The 18954-nt window shown below is 44.0% G+C and overlaps 2 protein-coding genes and 1 long non-coding RNA gene across 3 annotated transcripts in view; 2 read left to right on the forward strand and 1 right to left on the reverse strand.

The window, feature by feature from the left end:
• LOC147044149 (uncharacterized) overlaps positions 1 to 18954 on the reverse strand; it is a 106249-nt gene that overhangs the window by 14902 nt on the left and 72393 nt on the right. The gene's annotated exons all lie outside the window — the stretch shown is intronic.
• Positions 8733 to 14798, forward strand: notum1a (notum, palmitoleoyl-protein carboxylesterase a). Its single transcript, XM_085934125.1, has 11 exons — positions 8733 to 9118; positions 11109 to 11161; positions 11252 to 11347; positions 11995 to 12055; positions 12141 to 12199; positions 12285 to 12387; positions 12468 to 12659; positions 12739 to 12836; positions 12935 to 13082; positions 13161 to 13208; positions 13295 to 14798. Exons 1-11 carry the CDS (start codon positions 8772 to 8774, stop codon positions 13596 to 13598), a joined length of 1509 nt encoding a protein of 502 aa, XP_085790251.1. The 5' UTR covers positions 8733 to 8771; the 3' UTR covers positions 13599 to 14798.
• myadml2 (myeloid associated differentiation marker like 2) lies at positions 16552 to 17463 on the forward strand. The gene has a single exon (XM_085934465.1). The coding sequence runs from the start codon at positions 16552 to 16554 to the stop codon at positions 17461 to 17463; it is 912 nt and encodes a 303-aa protein (XP_085790591.1).

An 18954-nucleotide genomic window follows, 5' to 3' on the forward strand; every position in this document is an offset into this window, starting at 1 on the left:
ACAGAACAGGCTCAAGAGCAGCGCAGCAACAACAACAACAAAAAAAAAGAAGAATTGCATCGTTTTTATTCTTGCCTTGTTATTCCGCTGGCTGGCGAAACCCAAAACCATGTCAAACATAATGGAAAATATTTGAGGTCTTCTTTTATTAACCGAGAGGGGCTTTGATGTTTGACGTCTTTATTTGTTTTAGAAGAAGAAAGGGAATGGGGCAATATGGCATGCAACCATCTACTTACGGAGCGAGCGAAGCTGCCCCCACCCCGGGAAAAAAAATCTCTGCTCGCTCATTCTACATAATCAATTAAACATCATCATTGGCCGCATCAAAGAGCAGCAAAAAATGATCAAAGTAAAGCGCTTTTTTTGTTTGAGCACAAACCGCTTCCTGCTACTGTGTCGTCCTGCTCGGGAACGTATCGCCGGGGAACGATTTGAAACCACCAAATCTCAAAAAAGACCAAACATCAGTTCAAGTTATTGTTTTGAGAAAGCATTTGATTGTTGTTTGGGAAAATAGTACTTCATATAAACTCATTCACAGTTAAAATGGATCTTTGACGTCTATAGCCGTCAGTGGCAGTAAATGAGTTCAGCATAAAAATCCCCAAATGAATGAAAAATAAAGCACCTCAATGGGAAAGCTTTTGGTGTAAACGTGAGCTAATTTGCCGTCGTACACCGAGAGTGGCCGTACGTGCTCTGCGTTTTGTTAGGAGCCTCGCAATGACAGGTTTAAGAAAAATCTGGCAAACGCCGTTTCAGCGAGCGGCGGACATAAAACAGCTCCATCTTTGTGAAGACTTGGAATTGGTCACACCACTTCGATTTAAATCCAGCTCAAGCAGTGAAAATCAAAGCGAACAATATACTTGCGGTACCACTAATGATCGCAAGATTTGGACTCGCAATCAAGCGACTGATGAGCTGCGCAGGGTTAAGTGGGAACAAACTTGTTATTTGGCAGTGTTTTATGTGGCTGCGATATGCCGGCGTATGAAAAAAAAAAAAAATCACGTCCCCCTCAACTGATGTCGCTAAGGCTGGAAAATAAGTTGGCTTGGGTTTTTGACCCAAAGTCGGGAAAGCCGGTCCAAAAAAACATTCCGGCAATCAAAGGCGCAAAACCGCCGAGCTTCTGAAGTGTTTAGGACACTTGGAATGAAAGGACCTGGCATGTCATGAAGGCAGCTTATGCTTGTTTGGTGTGAAAAAGCAAGAAGGACGCGGCCATTGAGGAAGTAGCATCACTCAAAGTCAAGATTCCGTAAGATTTCATGAAGTACGGTGAACCCCCGTCGATTACTGGGAATCCAATCGAGAAACCGGAAAAACCCGAACTTCTTTAACCCATGGCAGCCCTTTTGAACTGAATCTTGGACATCTATATCCGTCGATGGCAGTGAATGGGTTAACTGCCTACCGTTGGTTCCATATTGGTCACGCGTCCCACCTGACGCCATTCACGCGCTACCCACTCACCGTGCACAAAAGGGCACAACAATATTATGCTGTCTGCTGAGTGTCCTATCCTATCCCACCCCATCACCGCAGTAAAACCGAGAGTAGTCTCGAGCTACTTCTTCTTCTCGCGTGTATATAAAAAAAACACAAAGCTGTGTGTGTATTCCGACAGCTGCTGCCCCCGGGTGCCCCTGCAGAGAACAGAAGGAGAGCTTTGAAGATCTTGACCCTCTGGAACAATAAAACACCATCATCAAACACTTTGCTGACCCTCGGACCCCAGTGTCGACTCGGGGTAATGCATATTAAACTGCGGGGTTCACTCGGACTTGAGGCATATGTGCTTTAAATGGCATCGCTGTGAGTAAACCCTAGCAAAAATAAATAAACACTTCAGACTTGGCGTGATTGAGCGCAAAAGGTTTTCGCGTGCTGTGGTACGAGAGAATTCAAAAGGTGATGTGGCACATTGGACTGGTCTTCAAACGCGGGGGCACACCCAGACGGAAATGCGTGGCTCCGAGGTAAAGGCTTTGATGACATAGTGAGTGCCTTGTAGCGCACAAGACGAAAACAAACAAACCGGCGGCTACGACTTCTCTCCAGGCCTGTCCAGATTCTGATGCTGTACTTTCTCTACCCCCTTGGGTTAAAAACATAAATAGATTCTTGATCTTACGCAACTTAGCATTAAGATAGAGGCAAAAGGGTAAGCGTGGAGCCAGCCACGGTGGCAGCTGGCTCCGAACTTTCCCCGCCTCTTACCCAGTGCTCATCTTTTAACGTGGCACGCGAGGAAGCGGTGTCGACAACACGGTTTTGAGCTCAAGAGGGAGGGGGGGTCAGGAGTCAAGCACTTCCTCCTGACATGAAAGCACACCTTGCCCTTGGTATCTATGTTCCGCCCTCCCGACCCAATCCCCCAAATCATCTGTACCGACATAATCTGGGCCCAAACAAAAGCCATGTGTTAATTAGCTTTGAAGACGTAATGACTTCAGGGCCACGGACATTTCGTTTCAAAGCGACGGCCCGAAAACGGCTTGAGATGCCTAACAGTCGTCCTCCCCTCTACCTGCCTTCGGTTCACGGGAATAAACATGCGTGTTGTTTTGCCTCCCGTCCTCTGCCGTGTCTAATCTGGTGCCACGGGGACGCCTCGCTCTGGCTTTGGTGGGGGCTCTTGAAATAAGTAAATTAGGGAGAAAGTTCTGACACGTGAGAATTGGCTCTACACCTGTCCTCCAGATGTGAGGGTGCTCACGTTGATGGAATTTGGATTTATTCTTCAAGGGTTTTCATCCAGGACAACAGATTGTTGAACATAAAGGACAAGCAATTAAAACAATATTCATTTGTACAAAAAGTCATTTTTTTTTTTGTATTTCTTAAAAATGTTGAAAACTTAAGAACTTAAAGTCAAGTTCCAGGCTCTTAATACTACAGAAAGCGCCACATTGAACCCATCAGACACGCTATCCACTTGTAAAGCCTATGGTTAAGAGACAAATTGTACTCAAAGAGCAGACTGATAATTGACCAAAGCAACCAAGTGGAGACTCTTGAACATCACAATTACTGCGTCCAACTTTTTGCAAGTGGTTCCCTCTGGTTCCAGTGATATCAATTCTGACGAGAGGAAAACCTGAGAGCCAATGTGCTCATTAGTCACCGCCCCAAAAAACAAGATGACACGTTCCGAAGAACGTCAGTGAGTAAAGCCTGAGTAACTCTTCCTTCTCTCCGCAAAACGACCACTTTCTTCCTGCTGAAGGAGAAAGGGAGGCAAGCACATTTCAAAACAAGATAGGTTACCTTTTTCTGAATAAATGTTTCCACTGACCGAGCCAAGGTGACCGCAAAAAAAAAAAACTTCTCGGAATCAACGGTTTAGGTTGGCTCTTTGCGAAAAACATTTCCTCCACCTCGGTGGCTTTAGAACACCTAGAGTCTGTGTTTGTAATTAGATCGCGCAATGATAATCATACCTACTGGTGGTTTTGCGAGAGGATGTGCGCTGGAGGACATCAAAGAGTCTGACATGAATCACGCACCGTCCATCCCACTTCAACCTCTCCACGGTCCTTCTCGACATCCTCTCATCTGAGAATAAACAAACATGCTCTCTAATCCCTTCAAACCGTTTTATTTTTTTCCCCCTTCGGAAAACTCCACAAGCCGGTCATCGTACTTCAGACACCTCTTAATCCTGAAGACGACCAACCTTATGATGTGGGAGGCAGGTAAAAGATAGATAGTGATCCGGTAAAGCAGACACACGAAGTTGAGACGGGAGCACGGTTATAAATATCCAAAGCACACTGCAGTTTCCTCCAAAAACAAACACTTTCAGATACTACCTTGTAATTTATCACAGTTCACTCTTCTGTGGAAGACGAATCAAAGGAAAGGACCGACGGAGCAGAAAGATGGAAGTGTTCTTTTTTTTTTTCCCCCGTCCTGTTTTATAATCTTGTCTGATAATAAGCGATCCGGTTCCTCTCCCGCATAGCTAGACCATACAAACTGCCCTAATTGAGATTTAAACCATGGATCTCAGACAAATGAGGTAGCCATGCTAACCGCTAGCCCACCTTACCGTAACCACCATGAAGTCAACCAATCTAATATTTTCCCATCGAAACCAATAAAACAGTGAACTGTCACACATATCAAATAAAGTCAAGCACAAATGTAATGTAAAACGTTAAATGGCAACATACGCATTCTAACTTTTGATTCAAAGCGACAAGCATGTGGCGGCCAGCCAGTTGGCCACCAGCCAGTTAGCATGAGAAGATAGCGTAGCTTCACTCGATGCGTCTCGTCAAATTATTACAAACAGATGGATGACACCAATCACGGGAGATTTAAAGCCAAGTCCTTTGTTCGCAAAATGTTGGTCACTACTGGTTCTGGTTTAGATTCCTATCAAGCCAACAGCATTGGAATCAAAACAGGAAGTAGAAAGCTACCCCCCAAAACAACGGAGGTATTTTTAAAGACTCTTGGTGACAGGAGTAGCAAAGTAAGGTGTTTGTCCCCCTTACATATCAAAGTTCAAAAACTTTTTTTGCCCCAAATATGAACAAGTTCATTGAACTTGCCAACTGTGACTGTCAATATTCAGTGTACGCAAAACACGCTACCGCGTGCGTCAGATGTCGAGAAGACGGCGGCAATGATGGTTTAAGATTTCTCTAGGGAGGAAAAAAAAAAAAAACGAAAGAAAAAAAGAAATCAGAGGCCTGGAAGAGCCCACGGAAAGTAATCAAGTAGCAGAGTGATGTCACGCTGATGAAAAGCCGCCTGTCAGACAGTTGGCGACGACGGTTGCTCTTTGGCAAACCACGTCAGCTGCTGTACACCCCCGCCCAAAAAGAAATGACATCAAAGCAGGTAGCACAAAAGCTGGCACTGATCTTTGTCTTCTTTGATTACAGTAGCTTCATCTTTCGTCTGTCTGGATAAAAGAAAACGGCTGCTTGGTGTTAAGAAAGTGTCCAGGATAATGAAGCACAGCATGTAGTCATGGTGGCCACCGGGCCAGCTCAGAACGTACGCAGATGACAAATTCTCACCAAAACTCTCGAGCAAATATTTGAATCCTGACTCGGTGAAGTCGTCCCGAAGACATTAAAAGTGTTGAACTCGACGGGAATTACGCTCGGATTTTTAAAGAGAGCCGTACATAGATAGAATTGGATTGCTTTCATCTTGTTGACTAAATTCAAGATGAAGAATTTCAAAGTGACCTTTGCATCCTGCCATTTTTGAATGGTTTCGAGGCAACAGCCGGCATTCTGCGTCCGTGAACAACAAACAGCTGACCGCAGAGCCCCCAAATGCAAGCTGTCCGGTCTTGAAAGACTTGGCTCCTATCAAGCGGGGGGCATCATCTGCAACCAATAGATGGCCCCCTCTTACGAAATGAGAGCCTGCTCGACAGATGTCTCCTGCCTCACTTACTCTCTCGTACTCCCCATTTGCATGCACATCTTAGATGGCACCTCTTGATTTAAGTCAGGATCAAGGTCATCCAGCATCTCTCTGGCTAATGTCAGGGACATGTGGTGAAGGCACATGAAAGGAGCTCAACGGCCGGAATCTCTCTACATGTTTGTTTTGGGTGGCTTTGGACAATAGCTTCAACGTGAAATTTAGGGGGACGCGCATCTGGAGTTCAGCCACGAGGTGACGTCCAACAGAAGCTCAGTATTAGAATGGCCTTGAATTGCATTTCAGTTCTTCGAGGGATTTTCTATTTTTAATTGGTCGTATACAATTTCTTGGGTCTCTAGAGGTTGGGCCCATTCAAGAACCGAATGAATCTATTCAACTTAGGTTTGACAATATGGTAATGAGCTAATCTACGTAATCCCGCCCCACGCCGACTTCATTTGCTCATGACCATTTTCATGCAAAGGTTAGAGACCAGTAACAGTGAACACCAGACTAATTCAGGATTTGTGAATTGGGCCCAGATTTTTGATGTGACTTATCTTCTGTCACTTAACGAGACACTTTTAAATGATTGGCTTTAGAATTGCTCAATTCTAAATGTCCCAATAACAAAATTTATCGTGACGCTTACCCACTTTTTATGGCATTATATTTTGGACTGATTAATCGTATTGTTTATTCAGCAGTATAGAAGATTCCCACAATCCCCAAGGCACTTTTTTCCATTCTTGTTTTGTATGGTTTGTGCTCTCAATTGAAAAGAATTTAAAGGAACTCCTCCATGAAACATAAATGCTTTATGGATGGTGCTCTCCGCTTTGTTCTCCCATTGAGGACCTCCACCTGTTTCTGATGATTTGAGCCAGAGCCTGTCCCTTTCAAGAGTCTGAGCCCTCCTGGATCTCTTTGATGTAACCTGACCTAACAGTTCCAACTCGCCGCACTTGACGGACCGCGCCGGACGGCCGGACGGACCCTCGATGACAACAGCATGTGCGCATCAACGCTAACAGCCGTACCGAGACGGATGATGGAGGTGTGCGAGCGGAACTGCCGTCGTGGGGGTGCGCGGCAACGGTCGCATGATCACCTCTTTGCCAGCGCGGTCTTAAGCAATAAAACCTGCGGATCTGCAAGGGGGCACATGCAACTGATCGGAGATGAAAGAGTCTTTGACTTTCACAGGAGGCCTGGCGTTGAGGCGGGGGCTCCATAGAGAGGGCACGGGGGCGCTTCTAAGGGACTGCAATCAGAACAGCTGGGTCATTTTCAAATGACCTAATTCCAGGATTAATCCCTGCCGACTTGTATGGTTACATTTGTGTTTGTGGTACAACCAGACAACGGGAGGCGGTGGCCCTGGGGCGGACTAAAAAGGAACAAGACAATTACAGGGGCCTAATACAGAGGGGCCTAATACAAGGAGTTCAAATAAGGTACGCAGGCAAGTGTTTTCCCAAGAATCCCAAATTTTATCAGCGGAGAGCAATTTGATTTAGCTCGGAACGGATCAGGCAATTTCTCTGAAAGCGTTCCCAGAGCTGACAGTTTCCCAAATGGCTGCAAAGCATCTCCACGTAGTAACAGAGACATAAACCCACCGGCTGCAGATCTGAGTGTGAAGTTTAACACCCGAGACGCGATGTCCACGCCTCTTTGTGTCGAAAGCAATTGTCCTCGTCACCGTGCATCTAATTATCTTAGTGAGGTTAGCCCAAACAGCTTTGTGAACTTGCACTCCAGACAATGTCCCGCTTTGTCGTGTTTCGCCTTAAAGGGACTTTCAAATAAATCCTTGCGCTTTGGTTACGGTTCTTACGTTTTTCTGGTTATTTATGTGACAGCATTATAGCGCTACACACAGGCTCGGCATGAAAGCTCAATCATTTCTAGTCATTTTAACTGGTCTTCTGTAGACAAAGATATTTCCTGATACAACTTTCTCTTCAGAGAAACTGGAATGACCTCAATGTCATGAATCGGTTGCCTCGCGGGCGTCTGCCACTCACGTCGGTCAAAAAGACGTTAGATCGTGGTAGGGCATTTGTCTGAATTGCTATCCATCTGCGAGTGATTTCAGGCTTACATTTTTAGGGATGATGTCAAAGTGACTCGACTCAATCGGTGACAAAGCCTACACTTCTACAGACCCGAGTACGTTTGAAACCACACAAGCATGTGTTTGAAGTTGCTCCCGTGAATACCATCACTCCTGCGGGTGAGTCCATCAAATCCATCCTACCTGGCTCACAATGATGCAGACCTGAATGTCATACCCTCAGAGTCACGGGTGATCTGAAGCCTACCCCAGCTTTCAAAAAACGCTTGGAGCAACATTAATGTGGATCAAAATGAAAACGGTCGGAGCGCAATGACACATTCCTACGCTCAGGATGCTCTGCTCAGTTTTGAATATACAGTCGCCCGGGAAGGTTTGGAGAGAGACAGAGCGGGAGATGGTGGGGGTGCGGTGGAGTCGGGGTAAGAGTGATGGCTGCTTTGATCTTCGGAGGCCCTGTCTGGATTAAAAAAAAAAGAAAAAGAAAGAAGGAAAAACAAGTTTCCATCTTAAACGAATAAACAAAACTCATTTTTAGGTGATATCAAGATACCTTGTGTATTGTCACTGTATAAATTAATGTCGGAATGGCAAAATCAGATTTTAAGGATTTAGAAAAAAGAAGAAAAAAATCCAAATTTTTCTTTCCCCTTTTAAACCACAAAACTAATCTTACTGAATGTAAATGCGCATCTGACGAACACAAGGTGTTTCATCACTTTATAAATCAGTGTTGCGGGGGGGAAATGGGGGATTTCAGTGTGGATAAATGAAAAATCCAAATCACTAGCAATGACCGTTTTCCCCATAGATGGCAAAAAAAAAAGAATCTTACTTTAGTATGATGTGTGCATCTGCCAAACAAGATGTGTATTGTCACTTCATTATTAATCAATGTTGCAATGGGGTTAACGGGCATTTTAAGGCCAATAAAAGCCACCACATCAAATAGAACATCGTAGATCAAAAGAAGAATGTGTGTGTCTATTCGTGGATATTGGTGTGTTTTTTAACTCCATAAAAAAAAAAAAGAGGGTGGTGGTAGTTCTGCCACGCTTGAACGTGCTTTGAGTCCTGCCCCGCAGTTGCTGATTGGCTGGATGCGCACCCAAGGGGGGAAAGTTTGAATAAAATTCAAGAGCATGGCACCAACCTCGAGAGGAACGTCTGCGACAATTGCACGGGTCGTCAAACGGAGCTTTAAAGTCAAATTGGTTTGTCTCAATTAAAGAGGGGGGGAGAAAAAAAAGGTGACGCTCGCGTTAACAATCAGGGGGGATAAATTATGACAGCAGTCCGATTCGCCTCATCGTTGCTGCCGCTACTCTTGGTCGTGATGCAGTCCGGAGCCGGGTTGTGCGCACGGAGGTTCCGCGGTGGCCGCAACCCGCAACCGCGACGCGCGCCGCCGCCTCCCACATACCGGGCGGCGAGCGGCAACCGGGGTGACGCCACCGAGAGCTTCCCACTGGATTTCACCGCCGTGGAGGAGAACATGGATAACTTCATGACGCAAGTGAAGAACCTGGCGCAGTCCCTGTACCCGTGCTCGGCGCAGAAGCTCGACCACGACATGAAGCTTCACTTTCTGGAGAACGTCTCGGTCACATGCAACGACGGGAGTCCCGCAGGGTAGGTTAAAGCAACTTTGCAAAAAAAGTCTACCTAATGCGTGCGCCAACGTGACCTACAGGTTTAAGACCCTCGAGGAGGATATCCTAAAGTGTGGTTGCAAAAATGGCTACATTTGATTGATAACCTGAAATGCCTTTTTATTACATGCAATTATCAATTATCTTTCTTGCCCATCAGGGATTTCATAAACCATATAACAGGTTTCTCCTAACTGTGGCTCAGGGACCTTCCCATCCTGTGGTCCTACGGATTGGGGCTCAAAACGTGTCCACTGAAACTTTTATTTGGTTGTACGATATATTTTTTTTCCAATCAATTCCCAAAGCCATCCATCTCTCCTGTAAATTTCGTAAAATCTTAAAACCCTTATAAGAAAGTGGTTCCCAACCTGTGGATTGGGGGCCCAAAATTTACCTCGTTATTACATTGCAGATTGTAAAAGTAAAATGCTGAAAAATATTTTTATTACTCAGCAAATGCTTTTTAGGATCAGATTATCCGTTATTAAGTCTGTAATATCTGCTTTTGTATGCACATTGACTAAAAAGTTTCTAATCTGCATAAATTCAATGCAATGTGGGAAAGAATAAGATTTCCCACATTTGTGGCTACCGGTTGTCAGCTTTTTTCTTGTTCCAATATTTCCAAAGCTAATGGCTTTTTTTATTCACGTGTGCAATAATAAAGTAATGCCTATTGTCATTTGTATGATGTTTAAGATGAAATATGCGACAACTCCATGTTGCATTAACATCAACAGATAAGTCATCGGACAAAATGCATAATGATGTGTTTTTATTTCTTTATTGCTTTCTATGTTTTAAAATTGTTATAAGGCCTTTTCAGTTGCTGTTTATGTTTTTTTATTTTTTTATAAAAGGCTTTAAGTGCCATAATAAATTCCTGAAAATGTTTTTTCTTGAACGGTGATAATTATATTTGAATAGATAGCGGCAGTATTATTATTTGCCGTGTTACATTCTGGACCATAATAGCGATGTGCAGACGACTGAAAAGCCGGTGATGATGCGTCGTCTGGCTTCGACAATAATAATTCTGCGTAATTCCTTCTTTAACAGGAGTGCGCTAAAGCGCTAAGCTCTTTAGAGACACAGCAGGAGTAACAGTGCAGAGAGACAGTCCACTGGCAGATGGCCATTTATTTTTGCATTCAGCACAGTGGTGGTTGTCTGTTAAGATGCTCAATGCAACAGCTCACAAAAGAAAAACTTTAGTATGTGTGGAAATGTAGAATTCAACTAAAGGAATTTGATCCGAGACTTGTTTGGTCATCTAAAAAGCTTGACTGACTGTGGCTTACTATGATAGTATCAAGTCATGAAATCGAGCCAAAGTGTGACTCAGCATCTGAGCAAATGGATTTCTATACAGTCACTGAAACGTGTTTGGCTGTCACAAGGGTTTAGTCACGGCTAGTTGCCTGCTTCATCGACACACCCGTGATTATTCGCTTCAGAACGTCCGCTTTGCCCAGGAATTTGTTGCATGTGACTACATCGGTCTAAATATCGAGAGAGCGATTTTACGATGAACAATCTAAAATGCCAATCGATTTGGTCATCGGCGTTGTCGTGATATCACCGCCCAAGAATGAGCTCAAAAGAAAATCCCAGTTAGTTCTACTCTTCAACGTGTAAGCAGCATAGGGGCGCTTGAGATAAGCAACATCAGTGATCTTCCAATGCTGTCACCTTTTTTGCCATTGCTGCAGCCTGCTGTCACCTCATATTCCCCCTGAAGATAGGAATCAACGAAGCAACAGGATGCTAACATTCAAGATAAGAGTCTGACTTAGTGACAATAGTGTAATACGGTATTACAGCAGTTGGTTATCTCCCCCAAAGATTTGGAAAGTGAACCATATCAACACTGGATTGTGTCTGTTTAAAATATATTGTCATGCTGGCTGAAAACCAAAAGGTATCATGTAACATGACACAATGGTGAATTCTTCAATTTCCCGCAGGTATTACCTCAAAGAATCCAGAGGAAGCAGACGCTGGTTGATATTCCTTGAGGGTAACCATGTGTCCACTTTCTATACTGCTCATCCAGAGATGTTTTTTTTACAAGAACCATAAATTGAGTCTTAGTGCACCCTCTGTGTAGGCGGCTGGTACTGCTTCAACAAAGAGAACTGCGACAGCAGATATGAGACCATGAGGAGGTTGATGAGCTCATCCAAGTGGCCGCAAACAAAAACAGGTCAGCCTCACCTCACCTGTCTGGAATCATTTCCAAACAAACACTTGACCTCAAAGCCATCATGAGGAAGAACACCTCATCTCAACGGCCATTATGGTTTCTACCGGGCGGGTCGTAACCTGAATCCTCAGGTTAACGATTTCCCGATCCTGAGGTCACTATTAAACCAGTTGCTAACAAGTAACTCACAGAAGGACAGCAAACTAGAAACACCAAAGCCTCAGATAAGTCTGCTTGATTGGATTGCTGTCAATTTGGCGGACCCATGTGAAACAATGCTGACGCAATTGAATCAGTTCATGTCGAGAAGATGGCAAAGTCACGTAGACTCAGATGATTCAGTTGATCAGTCGACCAAATTCAATTGCGGACTCACAGTTAGATGATTTAGTTATAGCAGTTCATTAACTCGAGGTGGAAGACCAACTTCCAGGTGAATTCTGTAGAAACGCAAACACCGGCCTTGCTCGACTGTTCAGACTCTGAGCAAATGTCGACCTGGCGCCCGCAGCTCCAAGAGCGTGGACGCCTCCGTCTCTCATTGCTGTGTAATAACTATAATTCATGTGGTAATGACGACGATGAGGAAGAGGATGTGTCTGGGAGTGCCGGAATGGCTAATGATACATGGTGATTTGTCTGCACAGGCACTGGGATCCTGTCTCCACTGCCGGAGGAAAACCCTCACTGGTGGAACGCCAACATGGTGTATGTTATGGTGTTCATGATTTTTTTTTAAATTCTTTCAAATCACAGGGTTCAACAACCAATGACTTTAATTTTGTCTGTACAGGTACATCCCATACTGCTCCAGCGATGCGTGGAGTGGCGCCACTGCCAAGACAGACCACAGTAAGTCGTTACTGGATGCTGGAAATGACAGCATTGAAGAGAAACAAACTCTAAATTCCTCGTGTTGTTTTTCTGTGGTGTGCAGGTGGCTACGCTTTTATGGGCTCATTGATAATTCAAGAGGTCGTTAAAGCCTTGCTTAAAAAGGGTCTGGAAAACGCCAAGGTGCTGCTCCTAGCCGGGAGCAGGTAAGTTCACAAGTGAAACCGGGTGAATTTTCCAAACAGTACTGTGATCATTCATCAGAATCCGTCGTATCTGCATGCAGTGCCGGTGGAACGGGGGTTCTGCTGAATGTGGACCGTGTGGCGGAGCTGCTGGAGGGTCTGGGACACACTGGGATACAAGTGCGCGGCTTGGCCGACTCTGGCTGGTTTCTGGACAACAAGCAGTATGACTTCACGGACTGCTTGGATGCAGTCAGCTGTGCCCCCACTGAGACCATCAAGAGGGGCATCAAGTAGGCACCCAGAGTGTAACGGTCTCCAGGTTTTGTTGTTACAAATTGGTCACTAATCTATATTTGATCTTATCACCAGGTACTGGGGAGGAGTGGTACCAGAGAAATGCAAACAAGATCACGAAGGAGAGGAGTGGAATTGTTTTTTCGGCTATCGAGTCTTTCCGTCCATAAAAAGTACGCTTCGGCACTACGGAAACCACAATCACGTATCCACAGAAGCATAGAGTACATGATCGCTTTGGTTTAACGAATGTATCTACGCCAATTTCCAGGCCCAGTCTTTGTGGTCCAGTGGCTGTTTGACGAAGCCCAGTTGACAGTAGACAACATTCAGTTGACAGGCCAGCCAGTGCAGGAAGGCCAGTGGCGATACATCCAAAATCTGGGTATTGAGCTGAGGAACACCCTCAAAGATGTACCGTAAGTTACTGGCCAGAAAAGGAGAACGAAATTGTGGCATTTCCAAATTTGCCTGATTGAAAATGTCTTTGGTTGTAGAGCTATGTTCGCCCCAGCATGCCTCTCACATGAAGTCATCACAAGAAAGTGAGTTTAAAGCGCTACATGTACAGAATAGTTTGCTGGCTTTTCGTGTGAGTTGACAGCGCCCTCTTGTGTCTGTTGTCCCGTAGCTACTGGACGGACGTGCAGGTCAAAGGCACTTCCTTGCCTCGGGCACTGCACTGCTGGGACCGCAGTCTCCATGACAACAGGAACAACAAAGCCCCGCCCAAAGGCTGCCCTGTACATTTGATAGACAGCTGCCCATGGCCGCACTGTAACCCCACCTGCCCCACCATCCGAGACCAGTTCACAGGCCAAGAAATGAACGTGATCCAGTTCCTGATGCACATGGGCTTTGATGTGCAGAAGATGGCCCAGCAACAGGGCATGGACCCCAGCAAACTACTGGGCATGCTGAGCAGTGGCAGCTAAAGAGACTCGTACAAAGCAACAAACCAACAAAAAACACACTTAACAGTATCTTCAAGCTAAAGCCCATGTAGGGTTGTGGCGGCAGGTCTCTCTGGCCAGTGTCCACACCTGATACCTCCTACCACTCTCTCTACCTTAGTCTTCCTCCTTATGACATCCCGTTTACTGTTGTACCTCAAGGCAAAAAACAAACAAACCCTAAAACAAAACAGATGACCATTTTTCAGCAGATAGTGGCGGGGGATGTTTACTGAAACGCAGATGGGGAAGAATTGATGAATTGCCAAGATCAATTAACCAAGGCAGGAAGTAACAAATCGAGTAGCTCCCCAGATAGCATATTGTTGCATGAACACGTCGGAGTCTACTGAACTCAGAATTCATTTACAATGCAGATAGATTCTTAGGACAATCTGCTTCGGTGCAGCTGTACTTCTGAGCTGCTGTTTTGGTTAGCAACTGGGTGATATGAGTGTCTATGAACTGAGGATTACGGAAGGACTACAGTATAACCGGTCACTTGTGACGGGGCCATGTGCTGTAGACAAATATTCAAACGTGAAATACAGTTTGCTTTGTTTCACATCAGCATCCTTCCCCATAAACTGAATTGAACTACCAACACTGCTACTTAATACACCTGAAGGGATTTTAGGATCATCATGACAACGTGACAAACACACACCACAGTGCCATTTAATATCAAGTGTACCTCTTGAATCAGCACAAGCGGAACAACAGGCAAGGCCCAAAGAATATACTGTAGTTGGCTCCTCGCTAGTTTTACGAGTTCTCAGATCGATGTAATGTGCATTTCAAGGGAGACAAATGTGTGTTGAGTGTTTGTATCGGTTCTCTCAGTTCAAGTGTTTGTCACTCCATGCTTATTTCATAATAGAGATCACCTTTTAATATAATGGGAATGCTGTACGGGCTGGTGTCTTTCTAAGGACGTATTTCCTCACACCGATCACAGAAGGAACGGTATTACTAATTGTAATTTTATTCTGTAACATATTTTTAACAGGAGAAACTCGAACTACATTGGTTATTTACATATTTATTTTGTTATGTAAATCATATTTATAAGTGCTATTTTTTTTTTTGCAGAGAAGTGATTCTTTGTAAAATTGTAAATACATGGCTGTTCCCCCCCCCCTCTTTGTGTTGACTGCATGACTTTGTATTAGACCCAAAAGAAACGACACAAAATATAAACACAACGGAAAAAAAACCCTGCTCTCCTATTTTTTGATGATGGACCTCAAATACAAATTAATTTGATGAATTAGATGTAGATTTTTTTTTTAACCTTGTCAGATAAATTTGAGATTAGTAAATGACTACTAAAGGATTACCAGTGTTAAAATGCACAGATAGTGGGACTTTTGAATTTTTTAAGGATTTGGCCCATCACCCAAGGTCGTAATTGAATGAGTTCCCTCCCAGTAGTTGAGTTGCTTATTAGCCAGGGAATTTTGCCATGCACTGGTATGATAGTTTTATGCAGGCTAAAACGGTTGCTAATGAGGTGTTAGTTAGCGCTGGTATGTTAGCTAGGTACCGTGACAATTAATAAAGGACCTCCATCGTAAAATGCACTGGTAGTTGTGGATTTTTATTTCACACATTTCCTGTAGTCCTTCAAGTTAGCTTTTTCCTGTTGTATTAGCCTTGTAACTGGACTATGTAGCTAGACTTTATTATTAGCTATCACACTTCGCACATAAGCTAATAAATTTGGTCTTGGCCTCACTGTATGTTAGTAGTGAAGTATTGGTGTGTTAGCCGTTAGCATCCTAACAAAACACAGTAAAGTTAATTTTAAAATGCAAAGGATTTTCTCATAACTACAGAGTAGCGAGCTGGAAAATGATGTGTCTTGTTTTAACTGCATATCGGGAGCATTGTTGCTCGACTATTTTGTAGTTTCGCCAAACCGATTTCTGTTTCAATCCAGGGAAAGACTTGTACCTTCAAGCAGTTCATCTTCACATATTACATATTTATGAAAACAGCAGCAGTGTGAGTGATTTCTTCATAGGATTTCTCTGTACTCAATGTCAATTCAACAAGGAAGACTACAAATATCACAAGTACGGTAAGTATTTTTGGAAACTACTAATTCACGTTCAACTTCCTAGCTCAAATCTATCACTGCTTCTGTATAATTTTCCCGTTGGATCGTGTGTAATTTCTGTCTCTAATGGGCGTCTCGGCCTTCCGCCCTGTCATTACACGGTGTATAAATGCCAGTTCCTTATGGCAGGAGCTCTGACTCAGCCTCCCAAGAAAGACGACTCCCCTACCGCCTGCCACATGTAGCCTCCCACACTACTGTGGAATACAGAGCCGCTATTTATAGTGTTAGCCGGGGGCCTGCAACCCTGGGCATGGCTGCAACTTTCATTTAAACAGCCATCCTGAGCTATACACCACGACACGCGGTCAGACGAAAGACAAACGGCGACGAAATAGGACGACCAAATTTTTAGAGTTTTTTGATGGCGGGCTACAAAGAGGACACAGAGGAACTTGACTGACAGGACCACACACATCTGCACCTGTTTGTCAATGAGGGCTATTGTTGGATTCACCGATATGATCCGAGGAAGGCTTACGGAACAGGATTGACCTTGAAATGCACTGGAGAATTTTTGAAGAGAGCAAGCCAAGAAAGATTTTGATGGCCAGACTTTGACAAACCTCAAGGTATTTGACGCCTCTGCTGTATTACTTAAAGACAAGTACAGCAAATCTGAGGTAACTTTATTTCATTTTACTCGACATACTGTAAGTCAGAGTCTACTGTAAAGGCTTCTTGGGAGTGAAGCTGTAATGCCAGCTCTGGAGGAAACAAACTCCAGACCCTTGTAATTAAGCAACCAAGAAAGAGGCTGAGACTATTCCCGAAAGGATTTCAACTGTTATCGGGCTCCAACGCTCATACGTGATGGATGCTCACGGTGGACACTACCTTGACAAAAAGGCTGTATTGTCAGCTCTAGGTGCGGCGCGAATGTGCCAGCTGCTCTTTGGCTCGGCCGTCATCGCCCTTGTGTCGCACAACGCCGGCTACACCGCCACCTATGGATACTTCTGCATGTTTACGTGGTGCTTCTGCTTTGCTGTCACGCTGGTGATATTCAGCCTGGACATCACACGACTCCACGTTTGCATACCCATCTCTTGGGACAACCTGACGGTGGCTTTCGCCATGCTGGCGACACTCATGTATATCACTGCCTCCGTAGTGTACCCAGTCTACTTCCTAGATGTGGACTGCCCCGACGAGGGCTGTGAGGAGCAAGCCTACCGAATTGCCGTGACCGTCATCTCCAGCGTCTGCGTTTTCCCGTACGCCGCTGAAGTGTTCATAACTCGCGCCAAACCGGGCGCCGTGGTGGGATACATGGCAACGGTGTCCGGTCTACTCAAGGTGGTCCAGGGATTTGTGGCCTGTATTATTTTCGGAGCGTTGGACAATTACAGCGAGTACGAAAAGTACGCAGCCACTGAGTACTGCGTGGTGGTGTACAGTTTGTGCTTCTCCATCACTGTGCTTGTGATCATGGTGACGATATCTGGCAGGACGTCTTCCCTACGGTTCGCCTTTGATCGCTTCGTCGTCGTCTACACCTTCACGGCTGTGATTCTCTACCTCAGCACCGCACTGGTTTGGCCCATCTTCAGCTTTGACAAGAAGTACAGCGTAACGATGCGTCCGGAAGTGTGTCCGCGTGGAAAATGTCCTTGGGACAGCAAGATGGTGGTAGCCGTGTTCACCAACGTCAACCTCATTCTTTACTTTGTTGACCTGATCTACTCACAAAGGATTCGCTTCATCTCCAATGCTGCTGTCTGAATGTCCATATCAGATATTTGTTAGGATCATTCTTTCCCCCCCCCCCAGACTGTCATCTGCTGACTACGCCCAATGCCAAGAAGGAAGATGTGACATCATGACAATCGGGCCAAATTTGAAAGTCTTGTAAGCTGATGTCTCCGGAAGATTTTCCTGACAGATCATTCAGTGGCGTGTTAAGAATTCATATTTGAGACTGTTTTGTGATTAAGGGCTATATAAATACATTTCAATTGATTTCATTTGAAAGATTTTACCTGTGTGACCATCAGGTTAAGTTTATTGATACTCATTCAGCTAGTTTGTACAGCTCAGAGTTTATTACATAATTGTACCGCACATAACTGTTGCCTTGGTAATTATTACAATATCAGTATTGCGCCATTCGGTCTAAGTTTGAACAAATAGACTATGTATGTAATTGTAAAACTAAAGGCATATCTCGTTTGGATATACACATAATACTTTGCACTTTTCCATTGGGCTCCCTCACCATTTTTCTGTAACCCTCCTGACAAACTTTCATATTAGCATCATTTTATTCTGCTATCCACTGAATGTTTACGCTATTGTGTTTCTGAATGCAGTCGATTGTCTATAGTATTAATTTTTGTATTTATATAACCATTTTCTTCTCTGTAGGGTATTTGTCAATACCAATAAATTATAATATTGACAAAGAACCTGAATCTTTATCATTTTTTGGGATTTTTAATGATCTATTCTATACCAATAATCCATTCTTAAAATCTTACTATCCTACTACAACGACTACTACTACTTTATTATAAAGTAAAAGTAAGTATTGGTGGAATTAATTGTTGCGTACAGTGAGTGTATTTTATTACTTGAATTGATATATTGGTGCAATTTATATTTGCTCCTATTGCATTCATGTTGCAGTAAATGCCACGTAGGATTTCATGATTTGACAACTTCACAAGGGACTGCCTGGGAAACAAATTTTTTTTTGGGGGGGAGGTGGGAGATTCTCACAGGTTAGGTTGTGTTTGAGTAAATTAGCAAAACAATAATGGTTAGCTTACTAGCTATGGTCAATTTGATAGCATGCTTTGGCAGGGTCCACCATTAATTTGATCAACAGAAAATTAAATTGATTGGCCATGCAGTCATTCAATAAACATGTAACTGTGTTTTAAATCAACTTACCTGTTCCTTTCTAAACATGTATGTCGTGTAACATTTTTCTGACTGACACTACAAACATTCAAACTATAGCAGTTAGTCATTGGTTCTTTACATTAGTTCTTTTTATCATTTTTGTACCAGTTCTGGCGGACAATTATATTTTGTTGCTAATGTTCTTGCTATGCTTATCATCTTTCATGCCCAAGTTCACTTTCCCATATTCTACGCAAACTTATTTCTTTTTTCTCGCCAACTTCAAAATGCCACACATCATTCATTCTTAATCGTACAAAAACCTCCGGCAGTACAAACAAACATCAAGCAGTTCAAGAAAACATCAGG

This window comes from Syngnathus leptorhynchus, chromosome 16 (assembly GCF_054491065.1).
Source record: "Syngnathus leptorhynchus isolate UIUO chromosome 16, UIUO_Slep, whole genome shotgun sequence".
Taxonomy (NCBI): domain Eukaryota; kingdom Metazoa; phylum Chordata; class Actinopteri; order Syngnathiformes; family Syngnathidae; genus Syngnathus; species Syngnathus leptorhynchus.